This window comes from Petromyzon marinus, chromosome 52, assembly GCF_048934315.1.
Source record: "Petromyzon marinus isolate PM22_M1 ecotype Great Lakes invasive population chromosome 52, UKy_Petmar_22M1.pri1.0, whole genome shotgun sequence".
Lineage (NCBI taxonomy): Eukaryota > Metazoa > Chordata > Hyperoartia > Petromyzontiformes > Petromyzontidae > Petromyzon > Petromyzon marinus.
In genome coordinates this window covers 11,642,263-11,664,657 of record NC_133718.1, presented here as the reverse complement: position 1 = coordinate 11,664,657, position 22,395 = coordinate 11,642,263, and the positions used below count along the sequence as shown (strand labels likewise).

Genomic DNA, 22,395 nt, shown 5'->3' with positions numbered 1-22,395 from the left:
TTGTCTGATAGGTTTCTAAAATAATCCAAGTGAAAGATCTGCCGTGTGAATAATAATGCACGGGTTTTTTTGGGGGTTTGTTTGCTGCCAACGTTGGAAAGTGTGGCGTTTATGAAGGTCCCCGTGTTGGAAGCTGCTTACAGTGTCATGGTGCTTAGTTTTTGTTGGGCCGGTTATGAAATCAGAGTTTCCAGAATGTTCTTGTATGGTGGAATTAATCTTCTTTGGTTCTTTCGGTAAAGTCACGTAGAATGAGAATAAAATAATAAAATAAAACAAGAAAATTCTCACGACGTTTCGGCCACAACACAAGTGGCCTTCTTCAGGTGAAAGGAACAAACCTGTCGGGACGACACAGCTACAATGAACGCTGCTAAGATTATCAGCGTCTTTTAAGCTGGTTGAGAGAAGTGAGGCACCTTGCCAAAGGGGTTTACATATCAAACTGGAGAATTTAGCATTGAAACAGTTGAGGGATTAGCTTGTGACTGGTCACAGAAATAGCTATGTTAAAGTCAAAGCCTACACATCTACAGGTGGAATTAATATTGAGTATGGTAAACTAAAAGATCGTGAGAGTTACCCACGGTGTGTGTGGGGGGGGTCATCTAGCAGTTAATAGCACATGGCTGGTGATGTTGATGGTTTCAGTAAAAGTGCTTTTCAATAAAATTGTTCTTTATATTTAAGGAACTTTAGTGAGTTAGAGACAGCATTGTGATGATGAGATACATCATCAGCCATGATCTATCCACTGTACGGTTGAGCCTGCATGTTAGAGCACGTGGATGTGATAATTCCTTGGGTAATACCAGGTGTTACAGGCAAAGGGGTACGAGGTGGGAGGTTAATCCATTTTTCAAGGTTTTGCTTCTTACCTACCCCGCTGGTGTGTGTACGTGGTGGGGTTTATCCGGGTTCATCCCTGGTATTCTCTACCACGAAGCGAAACTGGTTTAATTCAATCAGCCACAATATCGCAATGGTAGCAGGGCTATCATTCAAAGAAGACCTTGACACTCTGCGGGGCTTAACATGGTTATCCCATCAGCAGCATCCCCGGTGCCTAATTGTGCTAAAACAGATGCCGTTTCGTTTGCTGGAATTGTCCCCGCTTTCAACCAAAAACGAAGCGGAACAATATTGACACATGGTTCGTCATCGAATTTCGGCGAATTTAATTCGACTCTCGGTTTAATTCCAGTGGAAAATAACTCCATTTGAGATGCGTTTCGCAACCGGAATCGGAGACTTTCCCAACACTCTACACTACCGTCAATGCAATTCGAACCCCGATGAACCGATTCACCCTGAATGCACCCGACATTTCCCCGTCAGAGCTCAAAAGCTAAGCAGGCTATCTCAGCATGGATATTTCCTTGGATGGTGGAAAACCATGCATTAAAACAGCCTTGTAGACTGCTGGCAGAGCTTCAATGGCCAGCAGCAAGTGGGAAGTACAGCAACATCCAATGTTGTTGTCCCGCGATATGTGCTAACGTCAATAGCCGTCTTACCTTACACCAACCCGGACTGACCAGATTGGTGAAGTATGGTCAGACAACCCCCCACTACCAGCACAACGGCGTCGGGAGGCACTCATCCAACAGTGGAGTAATACAACAGCTGCGCATGGTGTACATACTTGAGGTGGGCTTCATCCAGCAGTGGGTTGACCATGGCTGCTGGTTATTTATTATGATTATAACATTTCTTTGCATTTTCAATAAAGTAACATGATAAAGCAAGCTTGTAATGGTAAACACGGTTCATTGCATCACGTGATTTAATGGTCTAGGAACGTTTGAACTGTGGAGTTTTAGACTTTTGTAGATAACGGATAGTGTATCTGTCTTTTCGAAATTCCATTCATAAGCCCGAAAATATCAACAAGAAGTCAACTTACCCCGACTGCAAAAACAAAAAATACATCTCATAGCAAGCATAATAGAAATTCTCGTGTTTATACGAAATATAACAGGAATGCAAACGGAATCTAGAATATTTAAAAGCACAGTTATTTAAGATAAATGCTTGTATGCCTAAAACTATTTGAACACGTACTATAGTCACCGGTCGCATTTTCTTTTTTATGTACAGCTCATTGTCAATCTACTGTGGGATGAAGGGTCCAACCAGCTATGGCGTGTCGGTCGTGGGGGTTTTTTGACCATACTTCACCACGCTGGTCAGTGTGGGTTAGTGAAGATGTGGGGGGCCTGGTCCAGATGTCACTGAACGTAATCGCTATTGACGGTAGCAGAAGTAGGCAAAAATAGGTCCATTGTTGAAGTTCGTATTAAAATATTACTTCCGTAAAGGAAAAATCCCCAGAGTAATTCTGTTGGTAATGCTGCTGCATGGTGCATGAGAACATTTACAACGACAAAAACTCAACACATTCTTCGACAACCCTGAGTCCTTAAGAAACATATAATCAGTGACGTTTCATGGACATGTTGAAAGTCCGTTGTCTGAAACGTCCCCTTTTATATAGCTTCCAGTTTAAAGCCGCACTGTTGTTTATGAGTGAGTTGTTTCGTTAATTCTGAATAACGCGGCTGAACCCACAGGCTGCATGATTAATGATTAATTTACATTCTGCTGGTGGCTTAACTACCACGCACGTTCCCTCCTTTCTCCATCCAACATTTCCAGCCCAATGACGTCAGATCTACACCTCGTCTGTTTTTGACCATACTTCCCCCACGTTGGTGACTGTGCAGTACTTAAAATCCACTGTGCCACCTCTCCCCCACCCTCTGGCACTTCTAGCAGTAGAGTAATCGAGCCACTTGCGTGTGGGGTTGGTGGAACACGTCGTAATGGGCCCTCCCTAGATGGTATACCGAGGTGGTTACTCTAGTTCAGTGTTCTTCACTAATTTTCAGAGGTAATCCAGACATTTGAAACGAGTGGGTTTGACAGCACGATGGGGTCTTTTCGCATTTGTGTATAGTCGGGGGCCACACGTCAGGGCCCGCAACGAAAGGCCACAAGGGGCTTCCAGGTGAACTGAGGGCCTTGCAATGAAGAACACTACTCTAGTTGAATAATACTCACTGTGCCTGCTGCACACGGCAATTACCTTGGGTTCACCATGGGCTTCGTCTCTCACGATTTTCCTGAACGCTTGGTGGGTGGACTGCCTGGGTTAGGCATGTGACTACGAGCCGCAGTCATCGTGAGAGGTATACTGAATGTGGCGTGCCGGGTGCGGTGATATGTCCCGGTTCGCCACTGGCTCCACCTAAATAAATATCCTGTATTGCGATTGCGCGATGTGTTTGCCTGGAAGCCATAAATGATGCAAGGGGGTTCGTATTTTACGAGTGCAGCATCTGGGAAATGTTCAGCATTATTGCGCTTGTGATAAGTTCAGCCGCCAGTTGTTTATAATAAAGTTATATTTGGGTTAGATCGCGTCAATATAAATGTGTCGTTTACCCACCACCCGACACGGCCAATTCGTAAGGTGTGTCACGTAAACAAAACGTGCCAATTAGTTGCTACTTCAGCACACCGATGTGTTGGGAGAGTAAACCCACAACATGTACAATTTGAGTATCGTGACGTTTCGCTGGCGATTACAACAACCAGCTTCATCAGGCGATGTGCAGAATTGTGAAGAAGTCTTCCTATTTCCAGTCTTAAATAGGGGAGCAAAGGTGATGGTCATCACTTTGAGCCTATCGGGTGCGAAGATCAGAGGGGACTTAATGTAATAATATAAATTACGGTACAAGGACTCATCTACTCACGAACGAGTTCGGTTCCAGAGGTTTGTACGTAAGTCCATTTGTTCGTAAGTCCAATTTTACCCTTATCGATTTCAAACATGTTGTACGGCATGTACACTAAACACGGGGAATGGCTTTAAAAGTTGTATAATCTCCTGTAGATGCCACTGATTCTTCATGTTCTTCAGATGTAGATGCCAACTGGTTCTTCATGCGACATCTCCATAGCATACGGACAGGTTTGTTCGTATCTCCGAAAGTTTGCAAGTGGAATGTTCGTAAGTTGAGGAGCCCATCTGAAGCGCAACGTCGCTCGCCATCTTGGTAAGGGCGACACCAATCGATTGGACTTATGCCGCCATCTTGGTGAGGGCAACACGGACACGGTGCGCTGTCCCATCGCCGCCATCTTGGTGAGGACAACACGGACACGGTGCGCTGTCCCATCGCCGCCATCTTGGTGAGGGAAGGAGTTCGGCGTGGGGGCAGCCGCGCGTGGGGAGCCCGGGAGTCGCCGTCGTTGGCAGCAGCAGCAGCGATGCCGATTGCCGTGAGCGACTACTCGTGGGAGCAGTCCGACGCCGCGGTGCTTCTCTCCGTGCCGCTGCGAGGCGTGCGGCCGGGCAGCGTGGACATCATCGCCTCTGATGAATACATCAAGGTGAGGAGTCGGGTGGTACCGGGGCGGGGGGGGGGTGAATATAGACCCCCTCATGGGGTCCCATGGGACCCGAGATCTCGGGGGTCGGACCCCGCTTCCACGAGTCCCTTAACCCCCTCGCCCGGGGTAAAACGGGTTTAATTCCCGGGGTAAAACGGGTTTAATTCCCGGGGTCAGAGCTAAAGTGGTAAAGTTACATCGAAAGTGGAATTATAAGAGTTTAATTTCATTTCATAAGAGGGTTTGTGACGTGTGTATCTTTACGTATCTCGCACACACTCGAACTTACTCTCGGCCTGCACCTTGCATAATTGTTTTAATTGCGTCCCCTGCCACAGAGACGTTACCATCAAGTTTAGATAACTCGCTGTTGCAAACCATGACATGATAATGTGGGAATCTGAACACACGATACATCTACGATTTTAACCCGACTTTGCCATTAATTTAATGCGAGTTCAGCTATGAATGATCACTTCTGGGTTATTGTATTAAACGTGGTTGTTAACTACCATGGCAACGTGATGCCTCGCCGCTCTGGCCCAACACTGGCGGTCTATACTACTCTCGACACTAGTAATGTATCTAAAGTCATATTTTAGTTGTGTGCTTTTGTTATTAGTTGGAGTAGTTTGGTATTGAGTGGCAAAGCCTGTTTTTTTCATGTTTAAAGTTGTGTTGAATGTTGCCAAGCATGCGTGTCGCCATGGCAACGTGCAGTCGGCGGGCCTTGCGTGGTTACACACAACCGGGGGGGTGTCGGTAATGAATCGATTCGTGTGTGGGAGGGGGGTCTCGGTAATGAATCGATTCGTGTGTGGGAGGGGGGGGTCTTGGTAATGAATCGATTCGTGTGTGGGAGGGGGGTCTCGGTAATTAATCGATTCATGTGTGGGAGAGGGGGGGGTCTCGGTAATTAATCGATTCGTGTGTGGGAGGGGGGTCTCGGTAATTAATCGATTCATGTGTGGGAGGGGGGGGGTCTCGGTAATGAATCGATTCGTGAGTATGACGGGGGTGTCGGTATTTAATTTATTCTCTTTGGTTCTATTCGCTAAAGTCACGTAGGTATAAAATAACAAAAATCACGACGTTTCGGCCACAACACAAGTGGCCTTCATCAGGTGAAGGGACCGTGCTGTCATGAGGACAGCGTTGGAGTGAACACAGCCAAGCCCAGGTCGCGTCCTTTAAGCTTGTTGTCGCGGCTGTTTTCACTCCAACGCTGTCCTCATGACAGCACGGTCCCTTCACCTGATGAAGGCCACTTGTGTTGTGGCCGAAACGTCGTGATTTTGTTATTTTATTTTTTACCTACGTGACTTTACCGAATAGAACCAAAGAGTGTGGATCCTTGCAGTCACGAAAGCTTCAAATCTAGAATTAATTTATTCATGAGTGTGTTAGGGGGGGGGGGTCGGTTATGCATCGATTCGTGAGTGTGGGTGGGGAGGTGTTCACATTCCGTGCAAGATCGCCGTGCGTCATTATGATAGTCATCATCAGCCATGATCAGTGTGCTGCTGGATGAAGGCTTCCCCCAGGCCGTGCTGGTCGTACGGGTTGTTTAAACACCGTTCCTTCGCCGGTGCCACTTGCCAAAAGCGCTCGCCCGAACATTCTGTCGGCTTCACGGGAGACCTTTGTCTTTGACCATACTTCACCGTCATGGGCAGGTCCGGGCTTTTGTGGTCCATGAGTCCAGACCAGACATCTCATTTGTAGGTGCCACCTGAGGTGGTGTCGCCCTTCGTGGTTCTAATTCCTTAATGTGGGAAATAACAGAGAATTACTGTATGCGATGACCTCTTGAAATGAGTGCGGTTATCAGGTCGTGCAAAAACATGTCATGTTAACGTTTTGCTTCCTTAGGTGGTACCGGTTTGTGATTTGGCTTTTGGAATATTGTTGAAAATGATTTCAATCACCATTACATCATTATCATCCTCAGCAGCAGCATTGTAATACATACCACCACCATTTGGATTATTATTATACATACCACCACCACCATCAGCAGCATTGTAATACATTCCACCACCATCAGCATTGTAATACATACCACCACCATCAGGATTATTATGATACATACCACCACCACCACCATCAGCAGCATTATTATACATCCCACCACCACCATCAGCAGCATTGTAATACATACCACCACCATCAGCAGCAGCATTGTAATACATACCACCACCATCAGCAGCATTGTAATACATACCACCACCATCAGCAGCAGCAGCATTGTAATACATACCACCACCACCATCAGCAGCAGCATTGTAATACATTCCACCACCATCAGCAGGGTTATTATTCGATGCATCATTGCCATGAGCGTCATTATCACCACCACCATCATCAGAATCATTGCATCATTATCATCTTCACGGTATAATGAACACCGTGATCATTCGCATAATCAATCAGCGGTATTATACAATCAGCGTCACTTACATCATCAGGGTTATAATCATCATGCACCACATCATCACTTTTGACACTTATTCGGTAACCTTCACTCCCATCAGTCATTGACAGTCTTTAGAAATTCATTTGTCATTAATATCCATACGTCTTATTCTTTCGTATGGCTGCTGATGTAGATGCAGAGCATCAACTACAGTTTCACGTTCAGGTGGTCAAGCCAGAGAACCGCCCGCGTCAGGGGCAGCGGAGTGCATCATCACTGTGATGTCTCCTTCGCATTTGTGGATCGAGCATTGGGTCGTTGTACGTTGCACGGTCTGTTCTGGATGACCACAGTCGCACACTGGAGAGTTTTATTTTTCATTTGTGCATCAAGTATCTGCATCTGCCATGGTTTGTGTGGATGCGGTTTAGGGTGAACCATGAGCTTCGTGAAAGACAAAACCCAGGGATCTACACTGATCAGTCATTGACAGTCGATAGCAATGAGTCAGTAATTAACACTTATATCAACCAGTTATTGACAAGAGTTTAGCAATTAACGCTCATGCCAATCAGTCAGCCATTAACACGCATACAGAAGGGCCATTGCGCGAAATAAATCCGATTATATATTCACCCCATTTTAATGCCAACGTGTTATTGACAAATGTGTTTGTTTTGTTATTTGTGCTTGTGCACGACTGCCAAAGCAGCACCATCAGCAAAATAATATGTCCGTCATTAACACTCGTGCCCACCAATCAGTCATCAACAGTCATTGGAATGTCACTCGGCCTAGTACATGTTCTCTTGTTGCTCTGTACTTGAAAATCTTGTTCAAGGGGTTTTCCCACGTAGTTCTGCCACTTTTTTTAACGTTAAATATGCTTAATATACGGTTTTTGAATGTGGTCATAAAGTGGTATTATCGAGCCCAGTTAAAAATGCCCCCTGCACGTAGTTCTGAAACAAACATTTCCCCAATTGCGTTCTCCGAATTGATCTTCAATTGAAAGTCTCCTTTTGAAACGTCCCCTCGCTTTCCGCTCTTATTACGGAGTAATCAACCGGGTAGGTCCGAGGTCACGGTGCTTATCCGGCACTGCTGAGACCCTGGGTATGAATCATGTGCTCAGCCGTACATAATTAGACAATGCTCTCAAGCATGGTGAGTTGATGGTCTCTCAAAACCCGGTGACCAATGCCTATATGCAAATGTATAGCCTCTTTGTTAATCCGCTGCTGGATGAGGGCCTCTCCACGTCGTACGGGTTGTGATGGTTATTTGAGCATACATACTACTATGGTCGGTGTGGGTTGACGAAAGCGAAGAGCATTGACTTGGGAGCTCAAAAGTAGAGTAGAACAACACGTTTTAAGTGATACCCTCTATTGCCAACTGCAATGACTGCACATACACACCATTGTGTAAAATCTGGGTTTGCGCTTCATTTGCAAAAATTCCATCTCTGAGAATTATAAATGTGATTTTGTGAGCATTTCTCTTGCGAAAGACCCTCGTGAAAGATACGACGCAGAAGATCTCTTGGTTTCGATCTTCCTGCAAAGCTAATGGGCCACAACCCAAAAGCACATGCGCCACACAAACCACGGCAGATTCGGATTCTTGATGCACGGAAAGAAGTATAAAAAACTCTCCGGTGTACAGCTGTGGTCACCTAGAATAGACCACGGGGCATTTAATGAACTCATTGCCCGATCCACAAATGCAGAAGAGGCACAGGAAAAATGGAAAATTAATGAGAGTCCTGTGTCTGCGGTGCAATATCTCAGATCCTGCAACATATCGTGAATGACTGCTCCAATTGGATTATTCAACGACGATCTGAAACCAATCCACCCGGCTAGTCCTGAAGCAGTCGAATGGATATGAAATCTCGACATCAATTTGTAATCTGTTGCAATCCCCAAAAATGCAATACAAAGGAAGAAGACAGGAATCCGCCACTCTATTTGTGAAGGAATGATCTGGCTAAACTACTTCAGTGTAAAATTATATTTGTTGCTCGAAATCAACTATCAGCCGTACGAAGACGAAGCATTTTTCTCTGTAGCAAGGCGGATTGGGAAAGTGCTGCCCCCTGATTTGTGGATCATAGGTCACTTCAGAGGATCTCAGAAACAGTTCTTCGATACCTGCTTCCACGGACCGTTCTTTAACACGTGGTTATGCGCTGTGAAAGTTCTGAATGGATTCTCCGCTCGTGGCGTGACGCCGGAAGAAGAACGACCGGGATAATAAAACATTTGAGGGAAGCAAAAAACATTACCCCTCCACTTCTCAGGAAACACACAGACGGTTTCCTTGAACAGAGGAGGCACCACGCCCCCTGCTGGACTAGTGCTGTAACAACTGCATTACCGACTGCTTAACGGACTCGATATTTAAAATCGACGAACCAATGTGGCCAATGGAGACAGTTTTCAATTGGTGCGTTGCTGCCCACTATATCGATCGGGACCATGGGCACGGGCAAAATAAAATGGGCCAAAAGTCGAAAAGGTGCGCAAACAATCGTGGAGAGGTGGGAGTTGTATCGACATACAGAGAGGGGAACACATGGGTCAGTGAACAAATACTTATCAGAGACGGTGTATTTGTTGGTGAAGGGATTTAAGTGCTCTCGGGCAGAACATGTCACGAGAACGGATGATCGCTGATGGTCGAGGCTGATGATAAAATGGCTTTAAAAGGAGAGATCACGCCCGAGAGGAAGACCACCGAAGATCGGACCGATTCGATCAGCACGTGTGTAGGAGCTCGATGCATTATGGCGGTAAGATACTTCTTCTTGATTCTACCAAATGTTCCGGGTTGGCTGGGACAATTTTGGCTTCAAAAAGGCTGTTACCGTGTCCCTAAACATTTGTGAAAATTGTGATTTTTGTCGCGGTTTTCATGATGCAGGCAAAGTACGGTATAGGCACTAGCAAAGTGGAGTGGTTGTGGTTGATGGATGAGTGGCAGTGCCTTTGAGCAGCGAGGGATGCGCTTGCTGTGTGGGCGGTGGTAGTGGTTGAGTTGGCGTGGCTTTCTAAAAGTGGGTTTGGCTGACGGGGTCATGGAGGGGCTGTTAGCTCAATGTCCTGGTTTAGCCTCCCAGAAATTTGGTATGCATAGTCTGGAAGAGAAGAGAGGTAAGTCTGGAGTGTAAAGAAAAGTGTATTTGAGACTGGAGTGCTATTTAAGCTGTTCAAAAGGAATTTGTTGCCATTTGAGCGCAGGTGTCTGCGACAAAATTGCTAGGAATTTTGTGGCAAGACAGGTTAAGCAATGTGGAAGTTTGGAAGAGAACATGAAAGGTAAGCGATGTTGATATGATACATCAAAAAAGGTTGCACTGGATTAGGATATGTGGGGAGGATGGGGGAGGGCCGGTTACCAAGACATGCATTGGAATGGTCTCTACAAGAGCAGATGGTGTTAGAATGTTTGGCATCTTGCGGGTAGTGTGTTTACTTCACAACAGCTGCAGGATGAGCCAGACTGTAAAGAGCATTGGTGAAATGTGGTTTCCATAATGGCTTTGGCCATGATGACATCTTGATATTGATTTGGTATACGTGTGTCCCGTCTGTCAGGTGAGCTTCCCGCCATACCTGCTGGAGCTGCTGCTCTTTGCACCGGTGGATGAGGCGCGCAGCTCGGCTCGGCTGGGCCGCGGCGTTGCTCTGCTCACCCTGCCCAAAAAGGAGCCGGCACCATGGCCCCAGCTCATGTCATCGCTCCAAGGTGCCACAGCTACTGCCTATGGCGCTCATAGCAGCGTCACCACACGGCATCATGTATCTTACACCTCTTTTGCCACTGTACAAACAGACCGGTGCTGTGCCAGCCCGGCGTGGCTCAGGAAGCGCCAGGTTGTTTTTCCACTGCAGAGCCATGCCCATTAGAATCACACGCAATGAACAAGTCAAGCGTGTAGATGACGCAGTGATGCCATGTCCTTGCATGTCCTGACATGGCATCACTGCATCAATAGCCCTGCCCCAGGACCTCCTTGACCCCAAGCTAGATGCAGATGGCTTGTGAAGTCAACATAACGTGGCTTGGTTCTGGTTTGGCACAGCAAATAGCCAGAGAAAAAACACCCCATACTGTGAGGGCCCCACGCTGGCTCAGCTTGGATGTGTCAGTGGAAAAAAATGTACATGATAGTGCCATTACAGTGGTGGCGCACACCTGTAATCCAGCACTGTGGAGGCGAGGGTTGGTGGATTGCCTAAATGTTGTGACACTCCCTTCCTGTGGGGGTCGAGGTTACTATACCCTGGCAGTACAGCAAAAATGTGGACTCCACCTCTTCCATCTGTATGGGGTAGAGGGTTTTCCTCTCACACGCGTGGGTTTTCTCCAGGTGCTCTAGTTTCCTCCCACACTCATTTATTGGCCGATGACACCTTCATATTTAGAGCTTTGGCAATTGTTGCCACCGGCTCGCTACGTCGTTGTTGCCTTCATGCTTGGTTGTTGTTCCCTGCGCCTCCGAGTTGTTCTCTCACTTTGAGAGTGAACAAATACTGGGCACGTTACAAATTGAAATAATATTTATATATTACCAGCTGGATGACTTTTCAGAGTTTAAAGTTTATTGATGTATCCGCGGCTCCATTAAAATTCAGACTGTGTGCATGCGCTCGTATCGACTGTGTTGACCGGACGCCTGCGTGTGTTTGTGCACCAGCGGACAAGGCGGCGATGCGGCGGGCACACGAGGAGGCGCTGGCCAGGGCGCAGGAGAAGGCTCGAGCCGAGGCCGAGGCACGGGCGGTGCGCAAGCGCGAGGAGGAGAAGTTCGCGCTGCAGACCATGATGAAGGTGACGCGTTCGTTTATTATTGCGTCCTTCCAGATGCTCATGTGTTTTTACCGAATTCTATGGATTATAACACGCTGAAGAAATTACGACGTAGTGGCGGATCCAAGGGGTGGGCAATGAGGGCGATGGGCTTCGCCAAAAGACCCTCAAAATATGTTGTTTTATTGATATTTCACAGAAAAAATACATTAATTGCTTATTTTGTATTAATGTAGGGACCTTTAAAAAAAACTTGGAATTTTTGGACTGACCCCTTACCACTTGGAAAGTTTCTAGATCTGCCTCTGGTATGACGCACCCCAAGCAACATTTTCTCAATAAACGCGATGTTGGAGGAAAGCAGGAAACAAGGGTGTAAAATATAAAGTTCTCAAATATACCTTGAACGCTGGCAACAGGAAGTGCATCTTATAATTCGGAGAATACGGTAATGGTGGAAGTGGCTGTGTGGTGGTCGAGAAGTTGCTGACTGCCTGGTGCCGAGAAAGTTATTCAAGTTGTTTCACACGTGTAAGGGTGGAAATGGCCATGGTGGCAGCATAGGCCAACTACCGGATTAAGAGATGCAACCTGTACTTTAAAATGCAGGGGAAGTACAAGTCAGGCATGTCGATGACGCATTTTAACCTTCAGAATTTGTTAGACCCTCATAGTTTGTCTACATTGCATGCTACTAATGACCGCAGTCACAAGGGCTTCTCGCAGTTGCAGTGTTATCATATTTCTCACGAGTCCAGTGTTGTGACAACATTGTCATACCACCACCGCCTGTGGAGAACAGATCGAGGAAGACAAGCGGAAGATGATAGAAGAGGAGAAGGAGAGGGAACGCCAACACGCCACGGCGGAGCTTGAGAGGTGGAAGGAGCAGCAGGGCCGGCAGGAGATGGAGGAGAGGAAGAGAGTGGAAGAGGAAGAGGAGAAGAGGAGGAGGGAGGCATGTGCCCGGCTGCCACAGCAAAATCGGAAGAAACAACAGCAGTTGCCAACAGGTAAACTAAACTGATCTTATTTTACCAGGTAAGGCCCACTGGACTATATATCTCTGTTTTGAGAAGAGACCTGGCCACAAATGATAGCTCAACAAAGTGGCTTTTCACGTGGAAATTTAAAGCAGCCAAATACTCAGAAACGCATGATTCTAAATGTGAAGGGGAAATCTGGAGGACGTGGAGAAATAGCCCCACACACGACCACAGGGAGAGAAAACATGCAAACTACAAATATACAGGTGTCAGGGTCGGGATCAAACCCACGACCATCCTGTATATGAAGCAAAATAGTTAACATCTCACCACCGTAACGTGCCACGTCTCAGGTGCCGGTGAGTGCGGCGCGGCGTTGCTAGGCGACCACACGTCAGGGTGTACAGTGGGCGGGTGTAACGCTGAAAAGCCACCAGCGGCTGTACTGTTTCACCTGAGGGTTCGCTACCTTCACGCGCTGATGAGCGTATGCACTGCAGGCTGCTGCGCAGCCGCGGTCGTGTTCACAAAGCGCCAGGTCTATGAAGGAAGACACAACCAGCAAGACAAACAGCGCTTGTCTTGTCGATAGTCAACTCTTGATTACCTGGGGAAGTGGGGGAGAAAGAGAATAGGTAAGGGTTAGGATAATGCTAAAAACACAGACGATGGAAACATACTAATTAGCCTATTAAACAGATAGAATGCATAATTCATCATTTATTTCTTGGTTTTCCCAAATTTGTGTCTTTAAGACCCTCCACCACCTAACAGCCAAGCAAATTAATTGCCACGTCTACAAGAGTGTAACTACACACCGATTATAATCAATGTTTCAACTCACTCAGTGGTTGATTGAAATACAATAGATACATCTAAGTGTTAAATTTGGTTATGAGAATCGTCTTAACCACAACAATCTGATCAGATGATCACGTGGTCTATCCCAAAAATCAACTCTGAACCATAAGATTGGCAGCGAGAACGCTCATTATTGCAGAATGCGTCACATCTGTATTGCTTCTTAGAGCAATCGGTTTACTTGCTGGGCTGTTTGCGGTCACGTGAGCGCTGACCTCCAACAAGTGGGGAGCGGTTAGTAGACCAGCATGCTTGTGAATGTTTTTTATTATTATTTATTTTAAATCTTATTATCTGTTCGCAATGACAGTTTATCCGTACCCGCGTGCTGTTTGCATGGTGCACCACCATAGCACGCTGGTAATATATCAGAGTGACGTGACCAGCGTGCTGATTAACGTGCTTTTTCAGCAGCCACACATCCGCTCTGTGATTCCCAGCAGGTGGGGGGCGCCCCCCAAAAAAGGAGAAGGAGTTGCCGCCCCCCCGGCAGGCGGCCGCCATCGGAGTTCACTTCAGTCCGCGCGTGTTCCCTACGGCGTTGCGAGAATCGCGCGTCCCCGAGGAGGAGCAGGTGAGAGCGCCTGGGCCATCGCTAACGCCTCGACTCTCCATTCGCCATCGCTGAGGGAGGGTGCGCACGTGAGACGACGTGTGTGAGTGTGTGTGGTGCTGGCCACCCACCCCCTCGTGTGCCGTGCCGGGATTCATAGGTGCTCGCTAACAGCACTTGCCCCAACAGTCTGTTAAGGCTGTATGGGGGATCTTTGGTTTTTTTTATTTATTTGTGAGTGTGGGGAGCGGGAGAGTAATAGCGTGCTGCGCTACGACCCCGGTAGCCCGAGTTCGACTCCTGCTCATGGCCAACTTCGGTGACCGGTTTTGGGCCTCCCCAAGGTCGACTCATCCTTGAGTACCTGGTGCAATGTGTAATCATCAGAACTGGGGAGACAAATGCAACTAGGTGTGGTGCTGGGCACGCGCCCCCACCTCTCCATTGTGTGCCGTTCTGGCCTTAATAGGTGCTCGCTAACAACACTTACTCCGAACAATCTGTTAAAGATTATATGGGGGATTTTTTTGTGTTTGCATGTACGTCTCTGTGCTCACCCGCGTGTCGCCCCCAGTGGCTGCAGCGGCAGGCGGAGGCCCGGAAAATATGTGACCTCAATGACCCTGAGCTCTCGCGGGAGGAGAAGGATCCACAGTGGCTCAAGGAAAAGGGCGGGTGGGTTGCTCCTGTGGACACCTGCACCCTCACGCACAGCAGTAGTTGCGCTATCAGCTCCACCCTCACACAGCAGCGGCTCCCACGTGAGCCCGTCTCTAACGAGCGAGCGTCACCCATCCTGACAGGAAGCTGTTTGCGGCGGGCAATTACCTGGCTGCGGTGAATGCGTACGACCTGGCGATTCGGCTGAGTGGTGTCGATCCGGCGCTGCACCTCAACCGCGCCGCGTGCCACCTCAAGCTTCGCAACCTGCACAAGGCCCTGCATGATAGCTCCAGGGTACGTTAACGCACTCACCCTCGCGTCCACCTGCCCGCCAGCCCGCCCGCCCGTCCGTCCACCAGCCCGCCCGAGAGCCTGCCTGCCAGTCAGCTCGCCAGCTTTCCCTGCACAATTGGCACCTGTCCACAACATTAAGACAAAGTTCCCCTGTGTAGCCTTCAACAGAATGCTGAGGCAAGTGCTGTTAGCGAGCACCTATGAAGCCGAGCATGGCACACGAGGGGGGGGGGGGTTGTCAGCACCATGCCCAGCCGCCTTCGTCTCCCAAGTGGCGATGTTTACACTCTGCACAAGGTACTTTTTTTAAGGCTGAGTCGACCTTGAGCGGCAAATGAAACTTCGGTTGCCAGCTTCGTAGCTCAGGGCGCTAACCATTAAACTGTCACTACCCACAACAAACAACAGTCGTCGTTTGACAATAAGTCCCGATGATGTCACTACGGTGCTTGTGCCAGACTAGGTGCACTTTGAGGCCATGTGACGTGTCGAAGGCTCGCAGGCAGGAGGTCTCGGAGCAGACCCAGGTGCCATGGGTTGACTGAGATGACTGGTAGATTCACCACCTGTGCTCCCCACTGTGCCAACTTGCTGCATTTTAGCTGCTCCGCTTATTGTTGAGCATCGTTCTTTCACCCTCCGTTGTTGCTGTTGGGCGACTGCCTCCAACTGCCCAGTGGTGTCTTTCACAGAACACACACGTCACCGGCCGCCAAAACCAGTCATAGCAACTGTGACAACAGTAATGGGGCGTTATTGGTTGTGTTTAGTGAATGATGCATGGAATAAATAAATGAAACAGCTATTTTTATTCATAAGTTTGAACAATGATTTGTAAAATGTATATTTTCTGCCAGTCTTATAGTGCAAGGCGGTCACGAAGACCGTGTTTCACAGTCTGCAGTAGTTTCACAGTCGGTGGTGATGTTGCTACGTGTGAGTAATTTGCGGGTACTTTTTTTTTGTCAAATGTGAACCATGATGTTGGCACACAATGACCTACTCTTTTGGAATGATGTCAAGGGATTCATAACGTCTTTGAGTTTAACTTGTTTTACTTACTATAAAAAAACTGTTAATGCATCTGCAGTAATAACCAGGGCAGCTTGCTGAATCCAATGGCGAACCTTTGCAACAAGCGGCAAAAGCGCTAGGACTCGGCCACGTTGTCACCGCCCCATGACTGATGGGCACATCTGGTCCAGCTGTCGCTTCCTCAATGCATTGGTGCTGTGTGTTCCATGCTTTTTTTCTGGTTGGCAGTTTTTAATTTATACATGTACAGCCCTTCTGGTAATCCACAGCTGGATAGGGGCTGTGTGGGTTTTCTTGGAGGGGTGGGGTTCGATAGCCATACTTCATCACATTGGTCAGTGCGGATCCGTGGCGGCGGGGAGCTTAAGAGGTCCATTACCCATGGCCTGGCGCTACTGGCGATGTTGTAGCAGTCGCTTGTGGCCCTGGTGTCCTATTGCATTTTCATCCTGATCGGTGCTGTTTTTTTAATGCCAACTGAAAGTAAAAATTGTATTATTGTCTTAGCTCTGTCCATCAATCTGTAACGAGGGGGCACCATAATTCTTGTCCAAAATCCAGTATGAACAGTCATTTAGTATTTACTTGTGTTGCTATTAGGGACATAGCCTAGACAAAACCAGTCAAATTGATCAGATGACCAGAGCAGGTATTGGAGCCCAGCTGTTTTATCGCAAGTGCTACTGTTATTATCGTAAATTAAATACTTCCCAGGGAAAAAAAAGGCGCATTGGAAAGCGTTTAACAGAATCCGTGTGTGATTTTTTTTTTCTTCATTTGTTTTATTCCTGCCCAGGCGCTGGAGCTGCTGACACCGCCAGTCCCAGCGAACCGCGTGGCGCGGGTAAAGGCGCACGTGCGGCGTGGCACGGCGCTCTCCCAGCTCGAGATGTTCGTCGAGGGTGAGTGGAGCCGGGCCCAGCGGCACGGCAGGGATTAATTTCTCCCCCGGGTCTCTCTGCGTTGATTCTGTCGCAGCGGTCTAACGGTTGGCACGGTCAACTTGCAATCCAGAGGTCACCGATACAATTCGATCTCTGGGCGCAGCAGTTGAAAGAGTGGTGGCAAGTTTCTCAATCCCCCTCCCACCACTGTCCACCCAGCAGTATAAATGGAGACACTGCAAGTCCATCGATTGGCAGGTTGTGTGTGGTGGGTAAATTGTGTTGAAGAGTCGGCCAATACTCTCTCTAGAGCTCCCCATAGTGGAGGTTCGTCTATCAGCAGTGGCATAAGCAGGCCTGCACCTTTTACTTCCTTTACATGCCTACAAATTACGAATCTTCCCGCAAGTTGCAACCTGTCCGTCTGGATGACTATCCATCATCTGTGTGTGCAGGACTCATGGACTATGAGGCGGCTCTCAAGCTCGACCCCGATAATGAGGTGCTGAGGGAAGATGCTCGCAGGATCCGGGACATCGTACAGGGCTCACACGGAGAGGAGACACGGTGATGCCGGCACCACTCCCGGGGTTTATGCTACCTGGCCTGTCCTGACGTATCATCATCACTTCATATTTATAGAGTGCCTCTGTTGCAGTGCACCTCGCGACTGAGAGTCCCGAATGTTCTGGGGAAAAGTGTTGCTCCACAGCTGAGGAGGCACCTCGCTGCTGGTGAAGACTCTTGTCTCCCATTGAGCGCATGTATGTCCCAGGCACACTCAAGTACGGCACAAGGTGAACGCAGCACCGGATTGCAATTGGGTGTTAGTCTATCAGAAAGAGGCGATGCTACTATGTTGCCTTTTCCCAATTATGTAACTGCAATGTTTTTTTAATCCAATGTGACAAATTTGGATCGCGATACTGTCACAATCTGAATTGAAAACGTAGTTCCATGTATAGGCAGCTTGTAAATCCACTGCTGGACGAAGGCCTTCTCTCCAAGCCGTTGTCATCTCTTACATGGTCCTGCAATGTAACAATCCACCTGGCACCAGCACATGAGTTGTTCTCATCTATGTCGTTCCCCTGTTTGGATGCCACTCCGTCGTTTCTCTCAACCATCTGCTACCATCATCATGATGTACAAGCCCTTTTTGTTAATCCACTGCTGAGTGGGAGGCCTGCATGCATGGGTTGTCGGGATTATTTAACCTTACTTCACGCTGGCCGGTGCAGGTTCAGCCTGTTGGTGACCGTCGGTTTATGCTATGTTCAACAGTTGTGGTGAAGAACTCAATTCCATTAATATTCCCTATAAAGTAAAACGCTAATGTGCGCCGTGGTCGTCACACGCTACGGCTCTTATACAGTACGTGACGATTTCAACTGGCGTGCCTCATGCGCTGGTGTCAACGTCCTCTTTGTGTAACTTATTTTTAAAATACACATTTCAAGTTTAAAAATGAAATCTATGTTGGTGGTTTTAATGACAAGTGTTTATTAAAGTGAAAGTCACGCGACACGGCATGTTACGGAAGCGTCTCGGAGTACGCAGCTGTTGAGTCACTCATCAGCCACGGCGGCGATACCGCTGGCACAACACCTCACCATCGCACCCGGGCAAATCTTGGAAACGCCGGTATAAATAGCGCACCCAATAAAAACAAGTGGCAGATCTGTAAACAGCGTTTCATAACAAAGACATGAATCACCCGGACGCATATAACGTGTAACGTGCCATATTCTCCCAAATAAGTTGTGCCTCGTGATGGCGGTGGAGAGGAGAGGACGGCCCTGTCCCTCCCAGCTGAGATTATCATCCTGGAGAAGCCACTGCAGTGTTTGTTATAACAAACGGCCGGACAGGGCAAAGAGGTTTAAAGCTGGGGATAGAAACCCGGTGTGAGCTCTGCCTCATGCTGTAGTCGCAAGACTCTTGGTGATCACTCCACACCTCCCCATGACAATAACAAGCCTCGAATGGAGAGAGGAGGAAGATTAGGCATTGGTGCCACGTGGTGATCTGGCCTCAGAACCCAGCTTCCAATAGCTTGGTCCAGAGGTGACCTGGCCTCCGTAAACAGGTTTCCCTTTCTTTATGCGGGTTCAGTTTGTGTGATTTCGCATATATGCGGCTAACCTATTTCTACCCAAAATTCGAGATGTGGTTTGAATTAACTCGTCTGTGGATATGCGATCGGACTTGAGACAACATTGTGTGTACTGTGTGCCCTTATTGGCAGACAGCTGTCTCGTGCCTTTTTGCGCCCTTTATTTGGACCGCATCTACTACCGCATAAAGTGAGGGGCACCTGTACTCTACAACCGAGCTGCAGCGTGGCAATACCGAACAGGCCCAATGTGGATCAGGGGGCACCAGGTTCTGCCACTGCAGAAACCGAGCTATGCCACTGAACGAGTCTCGTTGCCAGTGCACTGATAACGAACCCACTGTATAACGACATTGATTAACTTTGCCCCTGGCCTTGCTTGTCTCCGAGCCTGACAAAAAATTATTGTGAATTCAGAATTTCATGGCTTGGTTTCGGCTCGGTATGGCAAATAATATAAAACTACCCATGTTGTGAGGACCCCATGTTTACGTGACTTGGATGTTCCAGTGGAAAAAAATGGATAATGGTGACCAGGCCTTATGGTGGTGTTTTGCCCTGGCCTAGTTCCAAGTCAAGCTGGTTGAAAAAAACACTTTTAGTTCACAATCACCGATCTTATCTTTTAGAGTTGTGAATATACAATGCTATTTTTAGTTGCCGTGAGTTTTTGTAAATATCATACTCGCTTGAAGAATATTCCAGAGGTCAACCATCTTAAATGAGTGTATGTCACAGATAACATGAGTTATATTTGTGCATTACAGTTCTATGTTGTCTAAACCACTGGATTTCATGGCATAGCATGAACGAATGATTAATATTGACTATTGACTTAGTGTTGAAAATTACCATATAATCGATTTACAATTTTTTTATTCAGATGAGGAGAGTATTATATGCCTTACAGTTTGCAGCATAAACACTCATCTCTCAGTGAACTCCATTGGTGCATTTGAGAAAATCACAACAGTGGTGCTGAAAATATATTTGCAAAGCATGTTGCATTCAAGATGAGAACATTATGATCCAGAAGTGGATTGGCAAAACGGGCTGCAAAAGTACTAAACATGGGATAAGCTTGCTTAGTGCATGGATGGACGACCAACATGTGCTATATGCTGTCACGTTGATCTTGCTGCATTGCCCACTACGTAGCACAGCAGCCGCCTATATCACCTATGATGCATGGTGGTAGCCCATCCAAGCACTAAGCTTCGGAGCTATGTGGTGGGCAGCAGAGGGCAAAAAAAGTTACCAAAAGAGTTGTATGCAACCAGCCACTAGCTCCAAGACCAGGCACAAGCTGACCCAAACACAAAGTTATCCAACCCCATGACTAGGCTTGCCACCTGTATGGGTCAAACCCAGACAGTCCGGTAATTGGCATTTGTATTACAGTATACTATACAGTTTGGATATGCTTAGGCTGACTGAGACATGTCTGAATTTAGTTCGTGGAAAAGGTGGCGCCCCTACTCATGACTCAGACCCACGTCGCCCAACCCCTGGCCCCAGGAGGCCTCAGAGCGTGTGCTGGAAGTTGGGGTGGTCGATGACGCGGCTGCGGTCCAGGGTCGTGTTGAGGGCCCGGTCGCGGGGCATCCCGCACTCCCCGAGGTGCCGCGAGAAGCGCTGCGACGCGGGGCGGTGCACGCACGGCGCCGCCTCGGGCCCGGGGCTCAGGGCGCCGTAGTCGTGCGCCGTGGTGCGGTAGAGCGAGGAGGCGGGCGGCGCGGCCCCGGCGCGCACCGTGAACACCGGGTTGCCCGGGCTCGGGCTGCCGAGGCCCGGCCCGGCCGTGCCCGCCTCCGACATCATCGCGGCCTGCAGACCGAGACGCGGCAGCCGTGCTCATTGGGACCGGCGGGGAGAAGAACGCGGTTGAACAACACGGACGTGGAGGAGAAACGCCTCATTCGAGACCCTCACATCATCATCGCACCTCCTGGTTTTGACATTCCTCCTAAAAGATACTGGTGGTGTGACCATGAACCGCAACATACCATCAACAAAAGGCTGACGCGCACATCTTCATTAATTGAACATATGAAAGATAAGCCAGGCGATTGTGGACATGCAGCCCCAAGCTATGGACCATGTCGTTAACCCATATAGACACGCAGATACATACAAGGTGCTTCAAAAAGCTGGACCCAATTTCAAAGCAGTATATTTCACGATGGCAACATGTTACAATTACACAAAAAAGTTACAAACGGTTTAATGAGTTATCAAGTTTTACTAACCATTTTATAAATGCTCTATGTGCCCTCCACCTGCTGTACGGACAACATCGAGACGACAGTTGAATTCGTGACATTCGTCCCAAACGCCTCCCTTCTCACGTTTCCCTGAGGTGCGTGGTCGCCCTGTGCTCTTCCCCTTACATCAACAGCAGCCCGTTTCCTCAAATTGTCGGCACCAACGACGAACGCTCTTTGACATTGGCGGATCAATGCCAAAACGGCGTTGAAACGCACGCTGCACCGCAATTACGGATTCAGTCTTGCTGAGCTGCAGTACGCAACACGCCCCTTGTGTTGCGAATGACTGAGGCCAGGTGTTGTTTGTGCGCTGGAAGAGGCATCTAGCGGTAATCAATTGAAACTCTATGCCCTGCCCTTTCAAGTGGTAGGAGTTTAATTCATGGGCGGCTCGTGGCTGCAGAGATATAGCAATTTCAAATCGGGTCCCTCTTTTTTTTAAAACACCCTGTATACAGAGACTCATAGAGATACACAGAGATACGTTAAAGACAAGCCAGCCGTGAGATTGTGGCCATGGTACCCAAACTGTAGGTTACCATATGGTAAATCACGCGCTTCTTCAACGGATTGAGAGCAAAACCACAACTCTCTCCTGAAGCCCTCTTCTCGTCGTCACGAAGACCTCGACATTGGCATTCAGCTCCTGTGCACAATGCTGCCATCACGCGCACGAACATAATCCGATCATCACTAGCATCAGCATTGTCACGTTACATCAATTAACCACTGCTTAATTAACTATTGGAAATCTGTAAAAAAAAGAGCTTTATAGCTCATCGGATTCCTCCAGTAATATTCTGATTCTGAATTAGATATCGAGGTCGGGCGCCTTCCCCCGGAGATTTGTTCACACGCGCTAGATTACACCGCTATGGCCTCAATCAGTGTTAACATTATAAGGTTTATAGCAGAAACAATACCCACAGTTTTCAAGGTAGTCGGTAGTGATCTCTTTACGACGGTCGGCAGAGTAGGCCTCGGACGGGTGTGCACCGGGCGGGGTCACGTGACTCTCTCTGTTGACATTTTCGTTGCCGTGGCGACGGGGTGGGAGGGAAGGGGGCTTGCCCAGTGGTGACCTCATCACGACCACGTGAC

At 48.1% G+C, this 22,395-nt stretch overlaps 2 protein-coding genes across 3 annotated transcripts; one reads left to right on the top strand and one right to left on the bottom strand.

Annotated features, from left to right (window-relative positions):
* Positions 1–24: 24 nt before the first annotated feature.
* Positions 25–18,599, top strand: DNAAF4 (dynein axonemal assembly factor 4). 2 transcript variants are annotated; one of them, XM_032974034.2, is made up of 9 exons: positions 25–4,401; positions 10,420–10,570; positions 11,523–11,656; positions 12,438–12,648; positions 13,926–14,056; positions 14,610–14,710; positions 14,839–14,992; positions 16,824–16,929; positions 17,367–18,599. In XM_032974034.2, the coding sequence occupies exons 1-9, from the start codon at positions 4,279–4,281 to the stop codon at positions 17,480–17,482; spliced, it is 1,227 nt and encodes a 408-aa protein (XP_032829925.1). In that variant the 5' UTR covers positions 25–4,278; the 3' UTR covers positions 17,483–18,599. The 2 variants fall into 2 exon arrangements, with proteins under 2 accessions (XP_032829925.1, XP_032829924.1); XM_032974033.2 differs by having other exon boundaries at positions 13,923–14,056.
* On the bottom strand, positions 18,395–22,382 carry PIERCE2 (piercer of microtubule wall 2). The gene is made up of 2 exons (XM_032974059.2): positions 22,222–22,382; positions 18,395–20,854 (listed from the first exon to the last, which is right to left on the bottom strand). The coding sequence occupies exon 2, from the start codon at positions 20,846–20,848 to the stop codon at positions 20,552–20,554; it is 297 nt and encodes a 98-aa protein (XP_032829950.1). The 5' UTR covers positions 20,849–20,854; positions 22,222–22,382; the 3' UTR covers positions 18,395–20,551.
* Positions 22,383–22,395: the final 13 nt, after the last annotated feature.